Source organism: Scyliorhinus canicula, chromosome 3, assembly GCF_902713615.1.
Source record: "Scyliorhinus canicula chromosome 3, sScyCan1.1, whole genome shotgun sequence".
NCBI classification, from domain to species: Eukaryota; Metazoa; Chordata; class Chondrichthyes; order Carcharhiniformes; family Scyliorhinidae; genus Scyliorhinus; species Scyliorhinus canicula.
In genome coordinates this window covers 87,140,361-87,166,825 of record NC_052148.1, presented here as the reverse complement: position 1 = coordinate 87,166,825, position 26,465 = coordinate 87,140,361, and the positions used below count along the sequence as shown (strand labels likewise).

The following is a 26,465-nucleotide window of genomic DNA, read 5'->3' as shown; positions in this document are numbered from 1 at the left end:
CCCATAGACAGTCCCTTTGCTATTTCCATTTATTTGGTCGTTTTTGTTTGAATCCCAACATATTTTCCAAACAGTTTTAGATTTCTCATGTTTTTTTCTATATTGCCTGGTGATCTGTATTATATCTATTTTGTAACCTAACTTCTGGTCCAATCTCTCTCTTTCACCATGAAACAGCCTTTAGACACACTCCTCTGCTCCTGGTCAGAACATACATGACGCGCACCAGACCCATCTCACGCTAAATTATCTCCCAGCACTTTTTTGTGATTTTTTTTCAGAGCCAATTCATCTGTCAACTTTATTATACAATGGAGGCTTTGTAACAACTCGATCAATTTGTTAAAATAGTGAACAGGGGAAAATATGCTAAAGAAGTGGTAACGTACAAGAAGAGAAAGCAGCATGTTGCACTGAGATAAATGGTGCCCTATATTGTTATATATACATTGTTATGTTGTTACTCTTTGGAACTGCGTCACCAATCGCTGGCATGGTGTTTGAGAGTTCTGAAATTCAAGTCTTTTTTTAGACGTAGGATTTACCAGCTGTTGTGTTAAATTAGCTGATGTTATTGGAAATGCATTTACCGTTGGAGTATATTTATCTCCTGACAAAATGATATTCGGAATTAGAATTGTGTTATCTCAAAGGCTGCTGCTCATTATAGGTTTCAAAACATTTATGCAGCTCAGTCACGACAGGATGACCCGTAGCGATAGCTCCAATCAGTAAGTTCCATTAGTAAAGAATATGATGAAATGCAAATTACCTTATTGGGAGTAATCATCACGGGCTATCTCATGCTACTGGAAAAATAGGTTATAATTTATTTAGAGTGAGAAAGGCTGTGGAGGAGAGGTTGTTGATTTTCACATTTGCAGGTGGGAATTTTGTATTAAATTGAATCAATGTTCATTCCTTCTGGAGAAGGGGTCACCTTGCAGAATATGTTTTTTTTCACCATGAAGTGATCATGTGGTGTAGTAAATAAAATATACTTTTATTTTCTTCATTCATATTAGGTCTTACACTCCACATTAAATGATTGAATTGACACTGATTCATGGTATTCGCCTGGATACGTTTCTTGATTACTGCAGATTGTAGTAGATTATGGAGGCTTTATGCATTTTCTTTTATTTCTTTCAGCAGCCAACATGTGTTTGCCAGTTTCATTATTATGTTTAACAAATGGATTCAATAAATGCTTGCCATCATCATAGAACTGATGAACATAAATGCTTAGAGGACAGTAGCTAATCCAAAAGCAGCAGATTTGGTAGCACAGTGGTGATTTTACTGGATTCTGCACGCAGCTTGGCGTACTCCTCTGGGTGTGTGAATTCAGGTCCCACTGTGGCGGCTGAGGAATTTCAAGTCAATTTCATAATAAACAAATAGTGAATATAATGCTAGTCTCATTAATTAATGATCATGTACTTAACCGATTGTTGTTAAAGAAAGAAACTAAATTGGCCCACTGAACAGAAGGTTTGTATTTATATAGCATCTTTAAGGACCAGCCGACATTTCAAAGCACTTTTAGGCCAATGATGTAGTTTTGAAGCGTCGTTGCTGTCATAATGTGGGAAGTATTGCAAGCACAGAAAACTCTGCAAAAATGAAATGCAAAAATGACCAGATAGTCTTGTCTCTTGTGATGTTGATTAAAGAATAAAAACTGTCTCGGACACTAGGGACAGACAACTTCCCTGCTCTTCTTCAAAACAGTGTCATGCGAACATTTGCATTCTCCTGTGCATGTAGAAAGGACTTCAATTTACTGTCTTATCTGAAAGGCGTCACTTCTAAGAGCGTTGCACTCCCTCAGTAATGCATTGGAGAGTCAGCCATTATTTTTGTGCTCAAATCGTGCAGTGGGAATCTGGTGCCTCAGAGGCGAGAATGCTACCAATTGGTTCACTAATGTCCTTCAGGGAAGGAAATATGTTATCCTTACCTGGTCTGGCCTATTTGCAACTCCAGATCTAATGTGGTTGTCTCTTAGCTGTCCTCTGAAGTGACATAGCCATAGAGTTGTCTGACACTATTACAGAAAAGTCAAATGAGAAGAAAACTGAATTGGGCACTTGCCATTGACATAGCCACCAGAAACTGCCAAATTGGCCCTGAAAAGTCCTCCTCACTAACATCTGGAGACTTCTGCCAAAGTTAGGAGAGCTGTCCCACAAACTGGTCAAGTAACAATCTGACACAGGTAGTGCTCATTAAATCACAGCTTACATCCAATGTTCCAGACTCAACCATCATTATCTCTGAGCATGTCCTGTCCCACCACAGGATAGACTGACCAGAGTTACCAGTGCAATGGTATACAGTGGGAGGGAGGCACCCTGGGAGTCCTCAACAGAGTGAGTGCTGAAGCGGGCTAGTAAGAAGGCCAGTTCTCTGGTACTTTATCATGGTTATTTTAGACATTGTGTGGCCCTCTAGCCTCACCCACTCGTTGGCCCCCCATAGCCCCTCATACCTTCCAGGTGAACTCAATGCAAACTCATGAGATGAGGGGAAAGTTCTTCATTCATTGGTTTGTGTATCTTTCACATTCTCCTGCCCAGAGCGTCATTAATACTCCATCATTTATTATCAAAGCTGGGCCAGATTAACATTTTTGATCCCTGAGGGAATCTAGAGGATAGGGTGGAGGTGTGCGCTTAAGTAGGGTGGTCTTTCCAAGGGCCGGTGCAGACTCGATTGGGTGAATGGCCTCCTTCTGCACTGTAAATTCTATGATTCTCTGACTGTCTGTGTGGAGTCTCCTCACTCTCACCATGCCAGCGCCTCTGTGTGCTCCGGTTTCCTCCCACAATCCAAAGATGTGAAGGTTAAGTGGATTGACCATGCTAAATTGCCCCTTCATGTCCCAAGATGTCCAGGTTAAGTGGGGTTGCGGGGATAGGGCAAGGGAAGTGGGCCTATGTAGGGTGCTCATTCAGAGGGTCAATGCAGACTCGATGGGCTGAGTGGCCTCTTTCTGCACTATAGGGATTCTATGATTCTCTTTTATTGGGCAGAACAAGGAGAGACAATATAAACTAAGTATATAGTTTGAAAGAGGAGCAGAGAGATTTTTTTAATTCATTGGAAAGTGGCATCTCTAATTGTCCATGTGCTGAGTGGCTTGAGAGGCTATTTCAGAGCGCATTTCAGAACCAACCACATTGCTGTGGACCTTGAGTAACATGTAAGCCAGAACAGGTAAGAACAAGTTTCTTTCCCTTAAGGCCATTAGTGAACCAGACAGGTTTCTACAACAATCAACAATGATTTCATGATCATTGTTAGACTTTCAATTCCAGATTTTATTGGATTCAAATTTCACCATCTGCGGTGGTGGGATTCAAACCCATGTTCCCAGAGCATTTTCCCAGTCCCTGGATTACTTGTCCAGTGACAATACCACTACACCATTGCCTCCCCTTAATCCAGTGGTGGGAACCTTCAGTCCAAGGAACACATGCAGCCCATCTGTGTTCTGGATACAACCCATAAGACATTTGTTGACTGTTGCCAAGGCGCAGCGTTGCCATATTCTGCTGATTTCCGTCCATGTAATTATGTTCCTACTGGTATGGTTGAAGTGATTTGCACACCATTAGCAAATAGGGTTAAGGAAAATCCCAAGGCTTTAGTCATTGGTAAATAGGGTTAAGGAAAATCCCAAGGCTTTTTACACATACATAAAAAGCAATAGGGTAGCCAGGGAAAGGGTTGTCTCACTGAAGGACAGGGGAGGGAATCTATGTGTGGAGCCAGAGGAAATGGGCAAGGTACTAAATGAATACTTTGCATCAGTATTCACCAAACAGAAGGAATTGGTGGATGTTGAGTCTGGAGAAGGGTGTGCAGATAGCCTGGGTCACATTGAGATCCAGAAAGAAGAGGTGTTGGGCGTCTTGAAAAATATTAAGGTGGATAAGTCCCCAGGGCCTGATGGGATCTACCCCAGAATACTGAAGGAGACAACAGAGGAAATTGCTGAGGCTTTAACAAAAATCTTTGGATCCTCACTGTCTTCAGGTGATGTCCTGGAGCAGTATTCTTCAAACTTTTTTTCCGGGGACCCATTTTTACCAACCTGCCAACCTTCGGGACCCAACCTGGCTGACCTTCGTGACCCACGCCAGCCGACCCACGTAATCCACGCCGGCCGACCTTCGCGACCCACCATTTTCTCTTACCGTTAATACGAGAGGTGAGCCTGCTTGGTCCTCATGATCTCACTCCAATCAGGTTCACAGGAAGAGAGGGCTATGCGCATATCGGGTGAAGGATTCAGCTGGTTCCTTTGCGGCATCTTCATCTTTGTGAGGACGGAAAATCCAACCTCACACATGTAGATTGTTGTGAAGTGCAAGAGCAACAAAATGCTTATTTTACTCAGCTGCTGATACTCCTCAGAGATGCTACTCCAGAATGCTGACAGCCTCATTGACTTGTGCCGTGTTTTAATATACTGGCACAGCTGAGACACATAAGCTCAATTTCTTCTTTTGGAGTCAGCTGCAAGTTAGGAACTGATTCTGGGTTCTCAAACTCGAAGGGATTTTTTACCCACCTCCTCTCTCTCAGAATTTTAAATCTCTCCTCTGGAAAGTAGCGCCCAAAATTGTCAATCAGGGCAGCCAGACGCAACTCAGTAAGGCTTGCCAATCCATTTACAGTTTCCTTACTAATGCTGTTTTCTTCAATGTGTCGTAGCAGTGTGGGAAACATGTAGTCGTTTTGGCTTCGCACTCGCAATTGCCAAACTTTCAATATCTTTTGGAAAGCTTCGATTTCTTCAGAGTGCCGAAAGCAATCATCATCCTTCCCCTGCAATTTGAGGTTCAGTTCATTTAGAATTAAAAAGATGTCTGCAAGGTAAGACATTGCTAGCATCCAAGTTTCATCAGCAAACAACTCAGCTAGAGGGGACAATTTCTCGAGGAGCAAAGCGAGAATTTCGTACCTCAGTTCGTAAACTCTGAGTCGCACCCCAACCCTTTGACAGCCAACGTACTTCTATGTGGAACAATAAATTTGTGTGCTCAGCCCCCATATCAGAACACAGTGTCAAAAAGTCTGGTATTGAGTGGGCTGCGTTTAATGAAATTCACAACTTTCACTATTCCTTTCAACACCACTTCAAGATTGGATGGAATTCCTTTCGATGCCAGTGCTTCACGGTGAACAAAACAATGATTCCAAACAATGTCCTGCCAGCTGCCTCCTTAATCCTTATATAACTCCGCTGTTTTTCCCAGTCATGTTGGCTGCTGCATCACTTGTGATTCCTCTGCAATTACCCCAGTCGAGCCCACACTTTCCAACCTCAAAACTATTCAAAACTTCAAAAATGTCTGCGCCAGTCGTGTGGGTTGCTAAAGTCAGGTAGCACAGCAAATCTTCAACAAAATCATTGTGCCAAACATACCTATACTAGCAAGGTTGCACAATCTGAAATGTTTGCACTTTCATCCAGTTGTATTGAGAATGCCTGCACTACTTTTAAATGAGAAATAAGCTGTTCTTCTAAATTCTCAGTGATATCAGAAATACGGCGAGCCACTGTGCTATCACGAAGTGGGATGCATTTCACTTTTTCAACGAACCTCTCGGGCGCGATTCTCCGCTCCCCACGCAGCCTGGGAGAATCGTGGGAGGGCCCCCTGACATTTTTTACGCCCCCCCTGGCGCCCCCCGCGATTCTCCCCCCCACCCCCCAACTCGGAAAAATCGCCGCTCGCCGTTTTTCACGGCGAACGGCGATTCTCCGAGCCTGATGTGCCGAGCGGCCGGCCCTTCACGCCCGTTTCACGACAGCGGCAAACACACCTGGTCGCTGCATTCATGAAACGGGCGCCAGATGCCCGTTTGGGGCATCTTGGAGCCCGATTAGGATGGGAGCACCACGACTGTGCTCGTGAGGGGACAGGCCCGCGATCAGTGTCCACCGATCATCGGGCCAGCGTCCAAAACGGACGCACTTTTTCCCCTCCGCCGCCCAGCAAGATCAAGCCGCCACGTCTTGCCGGGCGGCTGAGGAGAAAGACGGCCACCGCGCATGTGAGGGTTCGTGCCGTCTGCGCATGAAGTCATCCGCGCATGCGCGGGTTGGAATGATGTGGGGTTCTCTTCCGCTTCTGCCATGGCGAAGGCCGTGGCGGACGCGGAAGAAAATAGTGCACCCAGGGCACTGGCCCGTAGTCTTGAGCGGGGGACCCCGATCACGGGCCAGGGCATCGTGGGGGCACCCCCCGGTGTTCGATCGCCCCCGCCCCCCCAGGACCCCGGGGGCCTGCTCGCGCCGCTGATCCCGCCGTTCCAGAGGTAGTTTAAACCTCGGCGGCGGGAGAGGCCTCCCAGCGGCGGGACTTCGGCCCAATCGGGCCAGAGAATCACCGCAGGGGCCTCTCCGATCGGAGTGGCGAGATTCCACCGCCGCCACTTCCACGGCAGGGGCGGGATTTTAGGCGGCCCCAGGCGATTCTCCGACCCTTCTGGGGGTCAGAGAATTTCGCCCTATATCTAATGCCGCAGGGAGAATTAATCTCTCCGCTATTCTGTGCGGCATTTTCTCTTTAGCTACACAGCAAGCTATCATGTAAGAGGCTAATTGTACTTTGTCGTTCAATGTAACATTTCTGCTGAGGACTCCAGCTGACGATTTAAGTTCTCGTTGCACCCTTTGAAAAAAATCAAGAGGTTTGTCCTCGAACTCGCCATGCTTAGTCTTCAAATGCCTTTGAAGTTTTGAGGGTTTTAAACTTTCATTTGCCAGCACTTCCCTGCATATAACGCACATGGGCCTTGCATCCTGATTTGCATTGGCAAAATTAATAAATCCATACCTTAAAAAATCGTCTTTATTCTGCTTTGTGCCTGATTTCAGTTTCTTCGTAATGGACTGTTCACCAGAGGCCCTGGAGCTCACACCAGCACTGCTTTGTCCTGCTGTGGACTCTCCTGTGCCACTCTCTTCAGCAGTTTTAGTTGTGAGATCCTGGCCTGTTTGTGTCTCTGGTCCTCTCTTCCTTCGAACAAAACTATCCATTTTAAATTTTACTGTCCTGTTGCTTGTTTGCTGCTAACAAAATGGAGGAATCGCGGCCAAAGCATGTGACATCGAAGTTCGGGGGGCATGACTCCCTTTAGGTAGGAAGATTAGATAGATTAGGTAAAAAAATCTTCTGTGACTCTGCAGCAGCCGGCTTTTAATAACACCGGCTGCAAGTGGCCTTCAAAATGGCCGCGAACATATTAAACAAAATCGGCCGCTTTGCGCGGGCGGGTATGCGCAATGCGACCAATTTTTAAAAATATGTTCACAGCCATTTTGAAGGCCGCTTGCAGCCGGCGTTACTAAAAGCCGGCTGCTGCAGCTGATTGCGCGGCGCCGCGAAGGATGGCTCCGCGACCCTTCCGACACTCGCCCGCGACCCACCTGCTGGTCGCGCCCCCGAGTTTGAAGAACACTGTTCTGGAGGACTGGAGAATAGTCAATGTTGTTCCTTTGTTTAAGAAGGGTAGCACGGATAATCCAGGGAACTACAGGTCAGTGAGCCTTATGTCAGTGGTAGGGAAATTACCGGAGAGAATTCTTCGAGACAGGATGTACTCCCATTTGGAAGCAAATGGACGTATTAGCGAGAGGCAGCATGGTTTTGTGAAGGGGAGGTCGTGTCTCACTAACTTGATAGAGTTTTTCGAGGAGGTCACAAGTTGATTGATGCAGGTAGGGCAGTGGATGTATATGGACTCCAGTAAGGCCTTGACAAGGCCCTTATGGTAGACTGGTACAAAAGGTGAAGTCCCATGGGATCAGAGGTAAGCTGACAAGATGGATACAGAACTGGCTAGGTCATAGAAGGCAGAGAGTAGCAATGGAAGGGTGCTTTTCTGATTGGAGGGCTTTGACTAGTGGTGTTTCGTAGGGTTCAGTGCTAGGATCTTTGCTGTTCATAGTTTATATAAATGATTTGGAGGAAAATGTAACTGGTCTGATTAGTAAGTTTGCGGATGACACAAAGGTTGGTGGAATTGCGGAGAGCGACGAGGACTGTCAGAGGATACAGCAGGACGTAGATCGTTTGGAGACTTGGGCGGAGTGATGGCAGATGGAGTTTAATCCGGACAAATGTGAGGTAATGCATTTTGGCAGGTCTGATACAGGTAGGGAATATATAGTGAATGGTAGAACCCTTAGAGAGATCTAGGTGTACAGGTCCACAAGTCACTGAAAGGGCAACACAGGTGGAGAAGATAGTCAAGAAGGCATACGGCATGCATGCCTTCATTGGCCGGGGCATTAAGTATAAAAATTGGCAAGTCATATTGCAGCTGTATAGAACCTTAGTTAGGCCACACTTGGAATATAGTGTTCAATTCTGGTCACCACACTACCAGAAGGATGTGGAGGCTTTAGAGAGGGTGCAGAAGAGATTGACCAGGATGTTGCCTGGTATGGGGCATTAGATATGAGTAGAGGTTGAATAAACATGGTTTGTTCTCACTGGAATGAAGGAGGTTGAGGGGCGATCTGATAGAGGTCTACAAAATTATGAGGGGCATAGACAGAGTGGATAGTCAGAGACTTTTTCCCAGGGTAGAGGGGTCAATTACTGGGGGGGGGGGGGAATAGGTTTAAGGTGCAAGGGGCAAGGTTTAGAGGAGATGTATGAGGCAAGTTTTTTTACACAGAGGGTAGTGGGTGCCTGGAACTCGCTGCCGGAGGAGGTGGTGGAAGCAGGGACGATAGTGAAGTTTAAGGGGCATCTTGACAAATATATGAATAGGATGGGAATAGAGGGATATGGAGCCCGGAACTGTAGAAGATTTTAGTTTAGACGGACAGCATGGTTGGCACAGGCTTGGAGGGTGAAGGGTCTGTTCTTGTGCTGTACTTTTCTTTGTTCCTTGTAAGGCAAGGGCTAGTGAAATGAGGTGCATGCTGATTGCACACAACATTTACTGTGAGAACCGTGCACTGCCTCTGCTTCCAAAGTGTAAATATTTATTTTGTTTTTACCGTTTGAAGTTGATTATAGTCTTATCAGTATATAAATGATTAATCCTTTTCCATAATTTGTTATGAAATATTCAGAGTGCATTAAATATATTTGATCTTACTTATGGGTCATGGTTGGTGAATATGCCCAATTTCAAACTTGCGGCCCACTAAGAGGAGGAAGGCCACTCATGCAGCCCACTCACTAGCCTAGGTTGCCCATCATTGCCTTAATCAAATGCTGATTGTCAGTCTGAGGAAGTTCAAGCCCATTGTGTCCAGTTCTCGGCACCACAATTTAAGAACGCTGTGAAAACACTGAAGAGGGTGCAGAAGATTTACGAGAATGGTCCAGAGGATGAAAGGCTTCAGTTATGTGAATCGATTGGCGAAGCCCTTTAGAGAAGCGAACCTCAGAGAAGATTTGAAGGAAGTATTCCATATCATGAGGGGTCCGGACAGAATAGATTGGGAGAAACTGTTCCTGTTGCCAGAGAGTCAAAAACTAGGGGCCACATATTTACGTTGATTCGCAAAGTAACCAGAGGTAACATGAGGAAAACATTTTTATCCAACAAATGGTTAGGATGTGGAATGCAATGCTTTGGAATGTGGCGGAGGCAGATTCAATTGTGACATTGAAAAGGAAATTGATAATTATCTGAAGACGTAGAAAAATTGCTCGACCACTGGAAAAGGACAGAGGATGAGAACTAGCTGAATATCTTTTACAGGGAACAGACATGATGGGATGAATAGCTTTCTTCCATCCTCAAACCTATTGGTGGTTCTGTGAGATCAAGATGAATGAGATGATATGGATGGTGATACAAACTCGTGTCACCAAGTATTTGCAGCTGGTATGTCATCAGTCACTTTAATCTGATGACGTGTTTTACAAGTTGAGAATTTTATATCATGATGGGCTGAATGGCCTCCTCCTGTACCATAAATCACTATATTTCTACAATCAGTTGATTTCAATAATAGATTAGGAACATTAAGAAATATAGAATCGGTAAAGGCAGAAACATTTTTGAGTGCGATTGGCATCAAACCTCTTTGTTAAAAAAACCCCAAAATATTCACGTTATCTTTAGCTCATGACAGTTTTCATGCTTTTGAATGGTGAATCAATTTAATGTGTAATTATAATTTTGTTCAATCATGCATAATTTAATAACTCATTGCAATGTAATAAAATGACATCAAATGTTAAGAATTGGGGAAAATTAAGATTAAAAAATTAAATTGGGATAAAATAAAACAAAAAAGGGAATTAATAAGGGCAACTATCTGAAGGGGGTTTGATATGCGAATTAGCATATGAGAAAAGCAAGTGTTTACCTATGTGACTCGGGGGAAACAATGGTGTACAGAATAAGTAATTTCAAAGTGAAGAGATAAAGAAATTGACACATATATCCTAAAAGCCAGATTCACAGGGTGGGTAACATTAAAGGGAAAGAATAATATATCCATCGTACAATAACTGCAAAAAAAGGGACATAGTAGCAGCTGCCATCAAAGCCACACCCAGCTGCAGAAACAGTCTTCTGAAAACAAGCTATTGCTAAATGGACAGCCGGTTAAAATCTACAAATCAAACTGAGAAGATTTTGTCTCTGCAGAAATGGAAATCAATTTTCCCATATGTGTCCAAATAACCTGTCCCTGGCAATTTTCTGCTTAATTTAGCTCATAATATTGCATGTTGTTTGGGAACGAAGGGTGTCTCAGAGTTCAGGAAATGTTGGTTACTGGGAACAAACGGATAACTTCATGTAATACTGAGTGTGTATCGCCATCAGTGCAATTAAGTGTCACATGTTTCTTTTCTTTTAAATTAATAAATATTATTTATTTATTTATTGATCACACGATGACTGGACTATTGCTCCCTATTTTGAAATCTTTTCTCACAGTCCATCAAATTGAAAAACACTAAGAACCGAGTTCCAAGTTACCCTTCTGGGTTTTGGGGTACCCTTGCATTTAACATCAATGGGGTACTTTACACAAATCAAAGCAAAACATTGATGTAATATTTGATTATGGTATTCTGGAGTTCAGTTAGAATGATGTTTTCAGGCTGGGATGGAATGATTCTCTGCTAATGCTTCTGTGAAATGCCCACGATAGTGTGTAAGTTGAAAGTTATTTTGGGGTAATGATTTGCAAGCACATCAGGGAATAGCGTGCAGGAACTCTGAAGAGTCCTCAGGGAAGCAAGAAAATGAATGCAACTTGATGGGAGGAGAATAAGAAGGCACTGAGGAGATTGCAGGAAGGCCATTTTGGGAGAAGCTTCAATATTAAGATACCCGAGTTGAAAAATTGGCACAGTTAATCACAGAATCAAATAATTGAACAGTGCAGGAGGAGGCTTTTTTTCCCATTGTGTCTGCACCAGCTCTCCAAATGAGCATTATGACTTTGTGCCATTTCCCTGCATATTCTCCATACCCTTGCACATTGTTTTTATTCAAATAATCATCTAATGCCCTTTTGAATGCCTCAGTTGAACCTGCCTCCACCACACTTCCAGGCAGTGCATTCCACTCTTACGTGAAAAAGTTCTTTTGCAAATTGCTTTTAATCTGTGCCCTCTCATTCGTTGTCACTATTTGAGCAGGAACAATTTCTCCCTATCTACTCTGTCCAGCCTCCTCATGACTTTGAACATCTCTATCAAATCTCCTCTTTGACTTCTTCTCTCAGAGAAGAATATGTTGTATAAATTCAGCATAACCTTCTTGTTCTTGTACTCTATGCCCCTATTATTAAAGCCCAGGATACCATATGCTTTCTTGACTGCTCTCTCCACCTGTCCTCCCACCTTCAATGATTTGTGCACATAAACACCCAGGTCCCTTTGCTCCTGCACTCACTTAATAATTTTGCCCCTTATCTTATATGTCTGTCCATGATGTTCTTGCCAAAATGTATCACCCCACACTTCTGCGCACTAAACTTTGTCTGCCCTTTCCATCAATGTTTCTGGGTTAAAATAGTGGAGAATGGTATTACATGAGAATTTGTTAAGACAGTTAGAATTCTTTGGTGGTAACAGTCTCGTCTCTTGGGTACACATTTTAAGGGTTTATATTCCATTCCACATTTTGACAAAACTATCTTAGATGATCTTTCAGTTAAGTACTTAGGGAATAATATATAAAAGCAAATTACTGCGGATGCTGGAATCTGAAACGAAAGGGAAAATGCTGGAAAATCTCAGCAAGTCTGGCAGCATCTGTAGGGAGAGGAAAGAGCTAACGTTTCGAGTCCGATGACTCTTTGTCAAAGGAATAATATATTATTGCAAGCGCTGTTTGTCTCATAGAACATTATTGGCCATTTCTCATTACTCGAGTGGATAGGTAAGAACGCACATTGTCATGCAGTTATGAGAAGTTTTCCAAACCAACATTCGTCCATCAGATAGGATAAGCAAAAACACATTAACTGGCCATTTATCTTGCTTGATATTTGTGGGGGTTTGCTGAGTGAAAACCTAGCTCCTTTATTTGCTCGCATAACAACTGTGAGTGCTGCACTTCTTTGCTTGTGCTTTTCAGCCTTCTGTGGATGTGGTGAGGATCCATAGAATCCTTACAGTGTAGAAGGAGGTCATTTGGCCCATCGAGACTGCACCGACCCTCTGAAAGGGCAGCCTACCTAGACCCACTCCTCTACCCTATCCCTGTAACCTCACCTAACCTACACACTTTTGTGATACTAAGGAACAATTTAGCATGGCCAATTCACCTAATCTGCACTTCTTTGGACTGTGGGAGGAAACCTGAGCACCCGGAGGAAATCCACGCAGCCACGGGGAGAAAGTGCAAACTTCACACACACTGTCACCCAAGGCTGAAATTGAACCCGAGTCCCTGGCACTGTGAAGCAACAGTGCTAAATACTCTGCCACTTTGCCACCCCTATATTAGGTCCTATATTAATGCAAGTTTTTAAAAAACTGTCTGATCTTTGCACACTGTAATTTCAAGTGTCTGTCCTCCCAGCAGTCTGTGAGAGCACCAAATTGCAACAGTGAGATGGTTGAAATGATCATTCAGTTAAAAAATAAGTCTCCCATATCCAATGTTGTCACTCTTCAACAGAGGATTCTGACATTGAAATGTAATTTTGAAGATGTTTACCATGAAGCCAAGATTTGATAAACCAATTACACTGCACATAAATGTGATATTGACACAAAATGTGAGTGTAACTCATCAAAGTGACAGATCTTCACATTTTGTCAAGCAATGTGGAATCAACTCAGAGATGTGACCTGACATCCTAAGCTGTTTTAGCCATTACTTTTTCTGCTGGTAATGGATCGTTGGCTTTTGCAAAAAAAAAGTATCCAGAATTAAGATGACAAATGTGTGTTGAGCATGGAACTTTGAATTTCCTTGGCCAGAGACGATATGGACCTGGCAGAAGAGACAAATGGGTAAGATTAGCATACTTTCCTGCTACATGCTCTAAGATCACTAGTGAAAATTTGCCACATCATGTCGATGTACACACCTCCCTGTTCTAATGCTTCATTATTGTGCGAATGCTGTTTGCCAGCCCATTCTTCAAACCCAGGTCATTCCAAATAAGTCTGCCACCAAATGAAAAGTTCAACTGTATTCCCTGTTGAGCTATATCTGTGGGATCAAGATTACATTCCTGGGACAATCTGACAGTATTGTGCAGTTGTTTTCAATGGATAATAATGTATTTTGACATGATTTTATTAATAATGTAGCAGTAAAATGAAACAAATTTATATCGGAAAACAAGCAAATTGAGTCATCCAAGTGTCAGGTAATAATCTAACACTGGCTGTATCAAACTCATTCACAACATAAGAACATAAGAACTGGGGCAGCAGGGTAGCATGGTGGTTAGCATAAATGCTTCACAGCTCCAGGGTCCCAGGTTCGATTCCCGGCTGGGTCACTGTCTGTGTGGAGTCTGCACGTCCTCCCCCTGTGTGCGTGGGTTTCCTCCGGGTGCTCCGGTTTCCTCCCACAGTCCAAAGATGTGCGGGTTAGGTGGATTGGCCATGCTAAATTGCCTGTAGTGTCCTAATAAAAGTAAGGTTAAGGGGGGGGTGGTTGTTGGGTTACAGGTATAGGGTGGATACGTGGGTTTGAGTAGGGTGATCATGGCTCGGCACAACATTGAGGGCCGAAGGGCCTGTTCTGTGCTGTACTGTACTATGTTCTATGTTCTAACTAGGAGCAGGAGTAGGCCACCTGGCCCTTCGAGCCTGCTCTGTCATTCAATGAGATCATGGCTGATCTTTTATTGACTCAGCTCCACTTTCCCGCCCAAACACCATAACCCTTTATTCCTTTATTCTTCAAAAAACTATCTTTCTCTTGAAAACATTTAATGAAGGAGCCTCAACTACTTCACTGGGCAGGGAATTCCATAGGTTCACAACTCTTTGGGTGAAGAAGTTCCTCCTAAACTCAGTCCTAAATCTACATCCCTTATTTTGAGCCTATGCCCCCTAGTTCTTCTTTCACCCGCCAGTGGAAACAACATCCCCACATCTATTCTATCTATTCCATTCATAATTTTATATGTTTCTGTAAGATCACCCCCCCCCCCCCCCCCAATATCCTTCTAAATTCCAACTAGTACAGTCCCTAGTCTCCTCAACCTCTCCTCGTAATCTAACCCCCTCAACTCTGGGATTAACCTAGTGAATCTCCTCTGCACACCCTCCAGCGCCAGTATGTCCTTTCTCAGGTAAGGAAACCAAAACTGAACACAATACTCCGGGTGTGGCCTCACTAACACCTTATACACTTGCAGCATAACCTCCCTAGTCTTAAACTCCATCCCTCTAGCAATGAAGGACAAAACTCCATTCGCTTAATCACGGTTCTTAATCACCTGTTGCCAACTTTTTGCAACTCATACACAAGGACACCCAGGTCCCTCTGCACAGCAGCAGGTTTTAATATTTTAGCATTTAAATAATTATACCTTTTGCTGTTATTTCTACCAAAATGGAAAACCTCACATTTGGTAATATCTGCCTGACCCTATCCCATCCACTTAAACGATCCAATCCCTCTGCAGACTTACAGTATCCTCTGCACTTTTTGCTTTACCACTCATCTTAGTGTCGTCTGCAAACTTGGACAGATTGCACTTGGCCCCCAACTCCAAATCATCATTCATGCTGGAGATTTCTTCATAGTGCTATAAAGCTCACAAAGTAAATGGACTTTAGTACAGTCACTGTTCATACTGAAGAGTGTGCGTCAAAAGTCAACCGCGAAATGAGCTTAAGAGCATTGTTCTCATACAACCAAAAGGTGAATGATCCAACTGGCACTGAGCAGAAAATTATGATTTAGATATCGGTCCCTTGCTGAATTCTCTGTATGTTAACTACCACCTATTTTAATTATTAATTTTACCTTCAGGCCAATAAAACTTTAAAGGTTCATAATTCATTTCCATTACTGATTTTTAAATTGTTGTGTGACAGGCGACTGCTAATGCTGTCTTTCTTTGCTCCAGGAAATTCTTATCTTTTGGTGGCACAATAAGGAAAACTCTGATGTGTGGTTTTCACCTAACAACTGAACTTGTTTTTATTTGTTTTAATAAATGATCAGAATTCTTGGAGTAGGTACTTTGCTGAATGATCAGCTCCTTATTCCTGATTTCCAATGAATTAAAGTTGAACACAAACAGTGTTTCCATTCCTGAATGTGAATGTATTGTTGCATTATGGAAAATGTCTTCACTGAATAAAGCTCAGGTTGTTGGGTCCAAGTGATTTTTGTACATCCATTTTTTCTCAGTTGAACTTCTGTATTGACAGCCAGGAATTATATGCGTTGGCAGTATGACACCATTTTGCATAGCGTTGAGCCAGCCTTGGCTGCACTGAAATCTTCCGAATGTTCTCACTCAATAATCATAAGTGTGACAGTTTACCAAAGAAGTGAAGTGTTAAACCCTAATTTTTCTTTGTTGTCCTTTCAGATTTTCCATATGACGTATGATTTTGCCAGTGCAGTGGTGAGAATATTTAATCTCATTGGAATGATGCTCCTGTTATGCCATTGGGACGGTTGTCTCCAGTTTCTAGTTCCGTTACTTCAGGATTTTCCCCCTGATTGTTGGGTGTCCCTAAATGGTATGGTTGTAAGTATTGTTACATTTTTTTATGTATATTTCTAAGACTTCCTTGATAAATGAGCTTGGGCCTGAAGACAAGCCCATTTAAAATTATTGTATATGTATATGTGCTCCAAGATCGTTCTGTGCAACATTTCAAGATTTGGGATCTGATTCTACTGAAGACTGCTATTGCATTGGTCATCTAAATCATAATTGTGTGCTCAGTGCTGGTTCTGGAGCAGGGACAAAAATTGTACAAACCGGAGAGATTGCGTTTGAACAGGGTTGGGGCAAATGTTTTAATCGGAAGGTTAACAAGTTCAGGTTGAGGGTTTGAATTAATTTGGCTGTGGGAGGTGTCACCAGGACACAACAGCAAAGATGAGAGACATTGGGCTTTGAAAACCCTAGCATAGAAAGAACAGGAATTGGTTTAAGGAAAGAACAAAAGCTGAATTGCATGATGTTAAAATGCATATATGCTAATGCAAGGAATGTTACAAATAAATAGGAAGTGCAAACTGCCACATTGGAATAATGATGTAGTGGTTATAACTGAGTCCTGGCTTAAAAGAGTGGGAACTAAACTTACCTGGCCAAAATATATTTAGAACAGATAGGGAAGGAAAAATGTCCCGAAGTTGGGGTCAGAGTGCATGGTGGTATTAATAATCAAGGATAATATCACGGGCGTGATTCTGCAGACTCAATTTAAATTCCATTGAACGGCACATTTAGCAGGGTGTTCCTTGGCACCTAAAGGGCCAAGAATCACCACACTGTTCAATGGCATTTGCCGGTTTTTTTTACGTTGGTGAGATTATCTCCACCAAGGCCACAATTAGAGGGATTTCCTGCTGGCGTGTTTCAGTTCGCCACCAGGAAAGGTCTGTCGCAGATCAGGGTGCCATTTTGACTGGCTGCCCAATCTTCCTCCCCTCCCCTTTCATGCCCCTCCCCCATTTTGTGATCTCACCTCACTCCTCCCAACCTTGGGGAGGCCCACGGCAAACTCCGCCTCACAGCCCTCGACCTGGCACGGCCCCCTCCCCCCGGGCCTTACCCTTGGCAGTGCTAACCTGGGCACCTTAGCACTGCCATCCCAGTACCATGGCAGTGACTCTGGCACCTTGACAGTGCATTGCCGATGTCTCTCAGGCATGGCTGGTGAGACCCTGGCGCCGGGTGAATCTAGTAGCCGGATATTTAAATGAGCCATATAGCTCATTTACATATTCAGATTGGGATCTTGGCCAGCGAGAGCGAGATCCAGATCGCACCAGGCAGAGCCCAATTTAGAGATCACATGCGATTCACTCGCTGCTCTAGGTTCACGCGGGTGTAATGGGGGTCGCTGAGTCACACCTTGCATTTCCATAGAATGACGATATACTGAGGATTCAAAAACTGAATCTATTTAGTCTTTCGCTTACAGTTTAGAAACAGAAAAGGAGCAGATACATTGCTAGGTGTTTACTATAGACCCCCAAATCATGAGAAGGAGATATTTCTGCAATTTCACAGTGCTTTGCCAAGTCCACCTTTGAAATACTGTACTCAAGTTTTGGTCTCCATGTTTAAGGAATTTGCTGGCATCGCAGTAAGCCCGGTGAAGGTTCACTAAATGTGTCCCTGCGATGATGGGGTTGTCCTATAGTGAGAAACTGAGTAAATTGGCATTTGTACGAATGAGAGGTAATCTCATTGTAATGTGCAAGGTTCTGAAGGGGTTTGACAGGGTAGGTGCTGAGAGATTGTTTCCACTCGTCAGAGAGGTGAAAACTGTCTCAGAATCAGCGGCTGATTATTTTGGACTGAGACTCAAAGAGTGGTGCGTCTTTGGAATTTCCTCCCCCACAGAGTTCTGAAGGCTACACAGCTCCCGGGACCCAGGTTCGATTCTGGCTTGGGTCACTGTCTGTGGGGAGTCTGCACATCCTCGTTGTGTGTGCATGGGTTTCCTCCGGGTGCTCCTGTTTCCTCCCACAGTCCAAAGATGTGCAGGTTAGGTGGATTGGCCATGATAAATTGCCCTTAGTGTCCAAAATTGCCCTTAGTGTTGGGTGAGGTTACTGGGTTATGGGGTTGGGATGGAGGTGTTGACCTTGGGTAGGGTGCTCTTTCCAAGAGCTGGTGCAGACTCGATAGGCCGAATGGCCTCCTTCTGCACTGTAAATTCTATGATAATCTATGAATACATTTAAACCTGTGATAGATTTCTGTCCCCACAGGGATCCAAGGAATATGGAGAGCAGGCAAGAAAGTGGAGCTGAAGCCCAAGAGCATCATTGTGAATGGCAGAGCAGGCTTGATAGGCCTTACCATCTATTCTGCTCCTATATCTTGTGTTCTTAGGTTGTGGAGGAGACAAGCTGTCGGCAAATTTCAGAGCAATTCAAAAATAATACGAGGAAACTTCAATTACCCAAATATATACTGGGAGAAAAGCAATATAAATGGCAAGGAGGGTAAAGAATTCCTAAAAGGTATACAGAAAACTTTCTGAATCAATATGTTCCAGGCCGAAGGTGTGAGGGGGAAATTGGCTAAGGGATTGGAGTCATCTGACGTACCTGACTGGAAGGAAATATGCAGTGGGTTACCCCACGGACTGACATTAGAACCATTGGGTGATTCAGCGATCCCATTGTGCCTGGCGCGAATCTGGGCGCAACGAGTGAATCGTGCACAAGCCCAAAATTGGGCTGTGTGCCGGGCTGATCGCGAGTCACCTGACTCGCTCTGCCCGGCGTGATCTGGATGTCGCCTTCGCTGGGCAGGAGTGAGATCTGGATCTTGCCCCTTGCTGGTCCTGATCCAGATCTGAATATTTAAATGAGCTGGCTCATTTAATTACCCAGATGTCGGATACACCCAACGTCTGGGGCACACCGGTCTGGCCTGGGAGATCTTGATTGGCGGCATTTAGTACTGGTCTCCACAAACGTTAAACAATCATAATATCACCAGGGAGGATGTCCCAGGTCATTGGAGACCCATGGTCATCGGGGACAGGGCAGGCTGGCAGCCTGGTACTCACCCGACACCCAGGCACCCTGACACTGCTGGCCTGGCACCCTGGCAGTGCCACCTGGGTATCCTGATAGTGCTACTCTGGATCAGCCAGGGTGGCTATGTGGCACTGCCAAGGAGCCACAGGCACCACCAAATTGGCAGTGCCAGGGTGCCCAGATGCCAGGCTGGCACCATCAGGAGTCAGGCCGAGGGAGGCCCTGCGAGATAGAGTGTGGGTACGGAGGGGTTCCCTGGGGCATCCCCAAGCTCCTATGGAGCTTTAACTCACAGCAGGATATGTTTCTAAGTGTGGAATCGTCAAAATGCTGTCGGACAGCAGCGCCGAGAAACACCATGCTAAACGTGCCATTCAGTGGACTTTAACTTGAGTCTGTTGAATCGCGCCCATTGTATAAATGAATTGGACTTGGATGGACTCGGTATAACTTTGAATTTTACAAATGATACAAAAGTCTGTAACGTTGTAAGTAGTTAACAGGATAGCAACAGCCTTTAGAAGACATAGTCAGACAGGTAAAATGGGCAGACACGTGGCAGATGTAGATAAGTGTAATAACAATGCAATTTTTGGGGGACCAACATGGAGAAAGTGTACTACTTTGTGACCAGGTGGGTGCAAGAACAGAAGGACCTGGGAGTGCATATTCACAATTCCTTAAAGCTGGCAGGAAAGCTGATAAAGCAGTTAAGAAATTTTGGGAGACGTGAGGGCGGATTCCCCGCTGCCCGTGGTGGAGGCCCCAATGCAGCAGAGAATCGTGCATCAGGCATAAAACGTTACCGATCCTTTTCTGATACTTCGGTTCCCTGCCAACGGCGGCAGCGAGCTACGCACCGCACGCCAACGGGAGGACGAAAATGAGTCACTTGCATCCGATTAATGGGCTGGACACCCAATTCTTCATGCCTCTCTGATGCTCTCACCCTCTCGGCTGGGGTACACACAGGCGTGGATTTGTGCAAGTATCTGTAAGCGTGGCCCCGACATGTTGGAGCTCGCGGTGGGTCAAGGGGGTAAGTATATAATGTAGGTGTCCTCAAAGACCATTGGAGCATCCCCAACCTCCATAACAAAATCCTGCCCAACCAACCCCTCAGTCCCCCATCAGACCCCTCATCAGACACCCCACCAGAGACCTCCATTCAGATCCCTCATCAGACCCTTCAAAAGACCCCAATCAGAACCCCCCATCAGACCCCCCCAACCCCCCCCCAAAAGAAAACCCCCCATCAGACATCCCATCAGTGACTCCCATTTAGACCCCCTGTCAGACTCTCCATCATATTTCTCATCAGACCCCCCCTCCCCCCCCCCCCCCCATCAGACCCTCCCATCAGGCCACCATAACAGAGACCGCATCAGAGACCCTACCATATCAGAGATTACCCCATATCAGAGAATGCCCCTATTAGAGAACCCACATTTCAGAGACCTTCCATCAGATGCTCCATATCAGAGACTGCCCTCCTCCCCATCAGTCACCCCTGCCGGGACGCTGAAGAGAAGTCCATGCAGAAACAGTGGAAAAATCGCAGCTTTTTCACTTACCTGTCCCTTACACCTGCTGCCTCAAACATAAGTGTCGAAAGCAGCTGATGATTCTTCATAGAAAGCCTAAAATCACATCACAATGCTTTAAACCCATCAGATTATTTGATCTGCAAGGCTTTCAAAGTGAAATAGCTTTCAGCAATCTGTAATTGACAGGGTAATAGCACCCAGAAAGCCAGGTGCCTGGATTGTTTATTTTCATCTACTTTCACGCTTGAATGCATCTCAAGTACCCTGCTGTGAACCTAACCACAATGCTTATAAACTTCCAGGAAATAGGTGCTTTCGCTTCCTCTTTTTCTAAGCAAAAAGCACTTCACGACTTTTGATGTGTTTACGACCTATCAACCACAGCTAGATGAGGGGTTTCTGATATACATAGATATATGGAAGATAAGATAGGAGGAGGCCTTTTGGCTCTTTGAGCCTGCTCCGCCATTCATCAATATCATGGCTGATCATCCAACTCAACAGCCTAATCCTACTTTCTCCCCATAACCTTTGAAATCATGCGCCTTAAGTGTATATCCAGTCGCCTCTTTAATATATTCAATGCTTCAGCATCAACTATTTCCTGTGGTAATGAATTCCACAGGCTCAACAATCTTTACGTGAAGAAATGTCTCCTCATTTCTGTCCAAAATGGTTTACCCTGAATCCTCAGACTGTGACCCCAGGTTCTGGACACACCCACCATCGGGAACATCTTCCCTATATTGACCTTGCCTAGTCCTGTTAGAATGTTATAAGTCTTTATGAGATCCCCTTTCATTCTTCTAAACTCCAGCAAAAACAATCCTAACGTCATCAATCTCTCCTCATATGACAGTCCTGCCATCCCTGGAATCATTCTGGTAAACCTTCATTGCACTCCCTCGAGAGCAAGAACATCCTTCCTCAGAAAAGGAGACAAAAACTGCATACAATATTCTAGGTGTGGCCTCACCAAGGCCCTGTATTATTGCAACAACACATCCCTGCTCCTGTACTCGAAACGTCTCGCAATGAAGGCCAACATACCATTAACCTTCTTTACCGCCTGCTGCACCTGCATGCTTACCTTCAGCGACTGGTGCACAAGGACACCCAGGTCCTGCTGCACATTCCCCTCTCCCAATTTACGACCATTCAGGTAGTAATCTGCTTTCCTGTTTTTGCTTCCAAAGTGAATAACCTCACACATCCAAATTATACTGCATCTGCCATTGATTTGCCCACTTGCCCAACCTGTCCAGATCATGCTGTAGGATCTCTGCATTCTCGTCACAGTTCACCCTCCCACCCAACCTGGTATCATCTGCAAATTTTGTGATGTTATCTTTTATTCCAGCATCCAAATCATTGAAATATATTGTGAATAGCTGGGGTCCCAGCACCTACCCTGTGGCACCCCACTAGTTACTGCCTGCCAATTTGAAAAGGACCCATTAACCCCTACTCTCTGTTTCCTCTCTGCAAACCAGTTTTCTATCCATTAAATACACTTCCCCCAATTCTATGAGCTTTAATCTTGCATAATAATCTCTTATGCAGGACTTTTTCCTGCACATCCCTGGACACTAACGCCTTGGAGTCAAATGCATTCTGAAAGTCCTAATGTACCACATCGACTTGCTCCCCTTGTCAATTGTACTAATTGCACCTTCAAAGAATTCCAACAGGTTTGTCAAGCATGATTTCCCCTTCATAAATCCATGCTGACTCTGACTGATCCTGCAACGGATTGCTAAATGTTCGGCTATAAATTCTTTGATAATAGATTCAAGAATTTTCCTCACACCGATGTTGTGCTTACAGATCAATAATTCCCTGTTTTCTCTCTACCTCTCTTTTTGAATATTGGAGTGACATTAGCTACCCTCCAATCTGCAGGGATTGTTCCAGAGTCCATAGAATCCACCAATGCATCCATTATTTCCAGAGCCACCTCCTTAAGCATCCTAGAATTATCAGGCCCTAGGGCTCTATCTGCTTTCAATCCCATCAATTTACCCAGCACCATTTCTCCACTAATATTGATGTTGATGCCCCTCAGTTCTTCCCTCTCACTAAACCTTTCACTCTCCAACATTTCAGTTATCTGATTTGTGTCCTCTTTTGTAAAGACAGAACCAAAGTATGTATTCAATTGCTCAGCCATTTCATTGTCCTTTATTATACATTCCCCTGTTTCTGTCTGCAGTGGGCCCATATTTGTCTTTACCATTTATATTCTGTCTCTTTCTCTTCACATATCTATAGAAACTCTTGGTGTCATTCTTTATATTCCCTGCAAGCTTACTTTCATACTGTATTTTTCCCTTCTTATTCAGTACCTTGGTCCTTCTTTGCTGAATTCCCGTACCAGCCTCCCTGGACAGGCGCCGGGATGTGGCGACTAGCGGCTTTTCACAGTAACTTCATTGAAGCCTACTCGTGACAATAAGCGATTTTCATTATTTCATTCTAAATTGCTCCCAATCCTCAGACTTATTTTTCTTGGCTAATCTGTATGCTTCTTCCTTGGATTGGATACGATTTCTAAGCCATGGATTGGTCCTCTTACCCATTTTGCTTTGGGATATGGGAGGGGTCTGTGATATGAGGGGTTGTCTCATGGGGAGTCTCTGATATAGGAGGACCTCTGATATTAGGGTTCTCTGATGGAAGGTCACTAATATGGGGTGGTTTCTGATATGGGGGTCTCTGATACGGTAGTCTGATGGGGAGTCTGGTGGGGGGAGTAGGGTCACCCTCAAGCGTGTGTGCTGTGGGGGGTTGCCCTGCAATTTCTGTGGTGGTGGGGGGGGGGGTGGAGGATGTCCCTAATTGTCAGTGGGGGGGACAGGATTTGCATTGTGGTGAGGAGGGGGACCAGACACCGTACCTCGGTATCGAGCCGCCCACTCAAAGTGGAGGCCCGATAGCAGGATTCGCAACTGAACCCCAGGATGTCCCTGCTATACATATATTTGCGTGGCAAGGGAGAGAGAATTGCTCCGGGGTGCCACTCCTGGCACCAATGCAGGCCAGAAGCGATTCTACTCTGGCGGAGAACATAGAATCCCAAACAGAGAATCATGCCTGTGGTTTTGCTAATGGGGGCATTTAATACAAAAGCAAGGAAGTCATTTAGAATTCGTTGGTTGTACCTGCACTGGAATATTGTGTACAATTCTTGCCACCACACTTTAGAGGGTACAGAGGAGGCTTATCTGCATGAGACCAGGGATGTAGGTATTCGGTTGTGTGGAGAGAGTAGCAAAACTGGACATGTTCTCTTTCGAACAGAGGAAGTGAAGGGGAAAGTTTCCCTCCAAGCCACTTACCATCTTGGCTTGAAGATATATTGCCATTCCTTCACTGTTGCTGCGTCAAAATCCTGAAACTTCCTCTCTAACTGCATTGTGAATGTACCTATACCACAGGACTGCCGCAGTGCAATGAGGCCGCTCACCACTACCTTCTTAAGAACAAATAGGGATGGAATGGACAATGAATGCTGGCCTAGCCAGGAACGTCCACATTAGGGATGGCATGGTGGCATATTAGTTAGCACTGCTGCCTCACAGCGCCAGGGATCCGAGTTAAATTTCAGCCTTGGCTAACTGTGTGGAGTTTGTTGGTTCCTTCCGGGTGCTCTGGTTTCCTCCCACAGGCCAAAGGTGTGCACGTTAGGTGAATTAGCCATGCTAAATTGCCCCTTAGTGTCCAGGGATGTGCAGGATGGACTAGTGTGGACATGGGGCTGGACATGGGTAGCCTGCCCTTTGGAGGATCGGTGAACACTCGATGGGGTGAATGGTCTCCTGCACTGCAGGGATTCTATTGGCGCGAATCTCCGTCCACGTTATACCAGAAAACTACCTTACCCAGCGCAGCGTGGCCGCTGAAAGCTCCCAGGATCTACCAGTTCGCAACGCCTCGCGAAATTCAACGCAATCTCACAAGATGTTGCAAGGTGAATCCCGCACACAATGTGCGGGATCACTTTTGGGAAATCTGCATATTAGAGCGATGCAGTAAGCCTTACTCAAATGTGCAGATTCCCGAGGTACCTGAGGCTTTGAGATTCAATCTCTTTGCTTCAGGGATCTTGAGCGAGCGCCGTTTGGCACTGGTCCTCATAAATGGAGACCAGACAGAACGGCACTCATGAGGGGTCTCCAAAGGAATTGGAGGCCGTAGGTGCATGGTGGTGCCCTGACACTGCTGGTGCCTCCTGGGTACCCTTGCACTTCCAGCCTTGCACCCTGGCAGTGCCACCTGCATACCAGCCTGGCACTTCCTAGGTGGTACTGCTGGCTGGCAGGGGCACACCAAGTTGCCAGGTTGGCATTGCCAATGTGCCAATCAGGTATTTTATTTACACATGCGTGATCGGGCCGGGATTGCCCTGCGTAGGTTTTGGGAGTTGGGGGGAATCTCCCATATTGCGGTTGAGCTTGGGAGGAGGTTGAGGATTCTTTTGGGTGCCTTGGAGATCGGGACACCATGGGCGGAATTCTCCGACCCCCGCAGGGTTGGGGAATCACCTGGGCTGGCGTAAACCCCGCTCCCGCCGTGGCCGGAATTCTCCGCCACCCGGGAATCGCGCCCCGCCGGTTGGTGGGCCCCCCGCGGCGATTCTCCAGCCCGCGATGGGCCGAAGTCCTGCCGCTGTCAGGCCTCTCCCGCCGAAGTGGTTTAAACCACCTCTGCGCTGGCGGGAGCAGGCGGCGTGAGTGGGCCCCCGGGATCCTGGGGGGGGGGGGGGGGCGATCGGACCCCAGGGGATGCCCCCAAGGTGGCCTGGCCCACGATCGGGGCCCAGCAATCGGCGGGCGGGCCTGTGCCATGGGGGCACTCTTTTTCTTCAGCCACCACGGCCTCCACCATGGCGGAGGCGGAAGAGACCCCCTCCACCGCGCATGCGCCGGTGACGTTAGCGGCCGCTGACGCTCCGGCGCATGCGCCGACTCATGCCGACCGGTGAAGGCCTTTCGGCCAACCCCGACGCTGGGCGGTGTGGCACCAAAGGCAGTCGGCGGAGCGGGAGCCACTCCGGCACGGGCCTAGCCCCTAAAGGTGTGGTAGCACCTTTGGGGAGGCCCGACGTCGGAGTGGTTGGCACCACTCCGCTACGCCGGGACCCCCCGGCCCGCCGGGTAGGGGAGAATTTCGCCCCATTTCTCTCATTGCAACAGGGAGTTCTGGCGAGCGGAGCAGCCCATTGTGAAAAACAGGGCTATGTGTGGCCCCGGCTACCCATTCTTTGTTCAGGCAGCTTATTCAAAGCGAGTCGCATGTATTTCTTGGTGCTGCGAGTGCCAGGAAACACATGGCTAAACGCGCTCGCTCAAGGACTTAGTTCACTTTTGGGACGATCACGCCCTATGATTCTATGATTCCACATCCCGTGAATGAATTTGAAAAATACAAACTAAATAAAAGTATTGAAAATTCAAAAGGAGCAAATCCTTTCCTCTGGAAACCAGAGATATCATAGATTTAAAATTATTTTCAAAAGAACTAGAAGAGAAATGTCTTCATATAATGCATTGTTGTTAAGATCTCGTAAGCATGACCTGAAGGTGTGGTGGAATCAGATTCCACTGCAAATTTCAAAAGGCAATTGACATCTATTTAAAGAGGGTGGATTTTCACGTTATGGTGGAATAAGCTGCAGTGTAGGACTAAATTGGATAAATCTGACAAAGAACTAACACGCACCTTGGGCCGAATGATTTTGGT

At 45.5% G+C, this 26,465-nt stretch overlaps 1 protein-coding gene across 7 annotated transcripts in view; it reads left to right on the top strand.

Annotated features, from left to right (window-relative positions):
* The window catches only part of LOC119962778 (potassium/sodium hyperpolarization-activated cyclic nucleotide-gated channel 1-like), a 411,953-nt gene that overhangs the window by 150,165 nt on the left and 235,323 nt on the right, over positions 1 to 26,465 (top strand). For all 7 annotated transcript variants that reach the window (XR_005459958.1, XM_038790853.1, XM_038790855.1 and 4 more), the window contains exon 3: positions 16,028 to 16,189. Coding sequence is in view for 6 of the 7 variants with exons in the window: in XM_038790853.1 (XP_038646781.1) it covers positions 16,028 to 16,189 (162 nt within the window). In the remaining variant the exon portion in view is untranslated. The remainder of the gene's footprint in view (positions 1 to 16,027; positions 16,190 to 26,465) is intronic.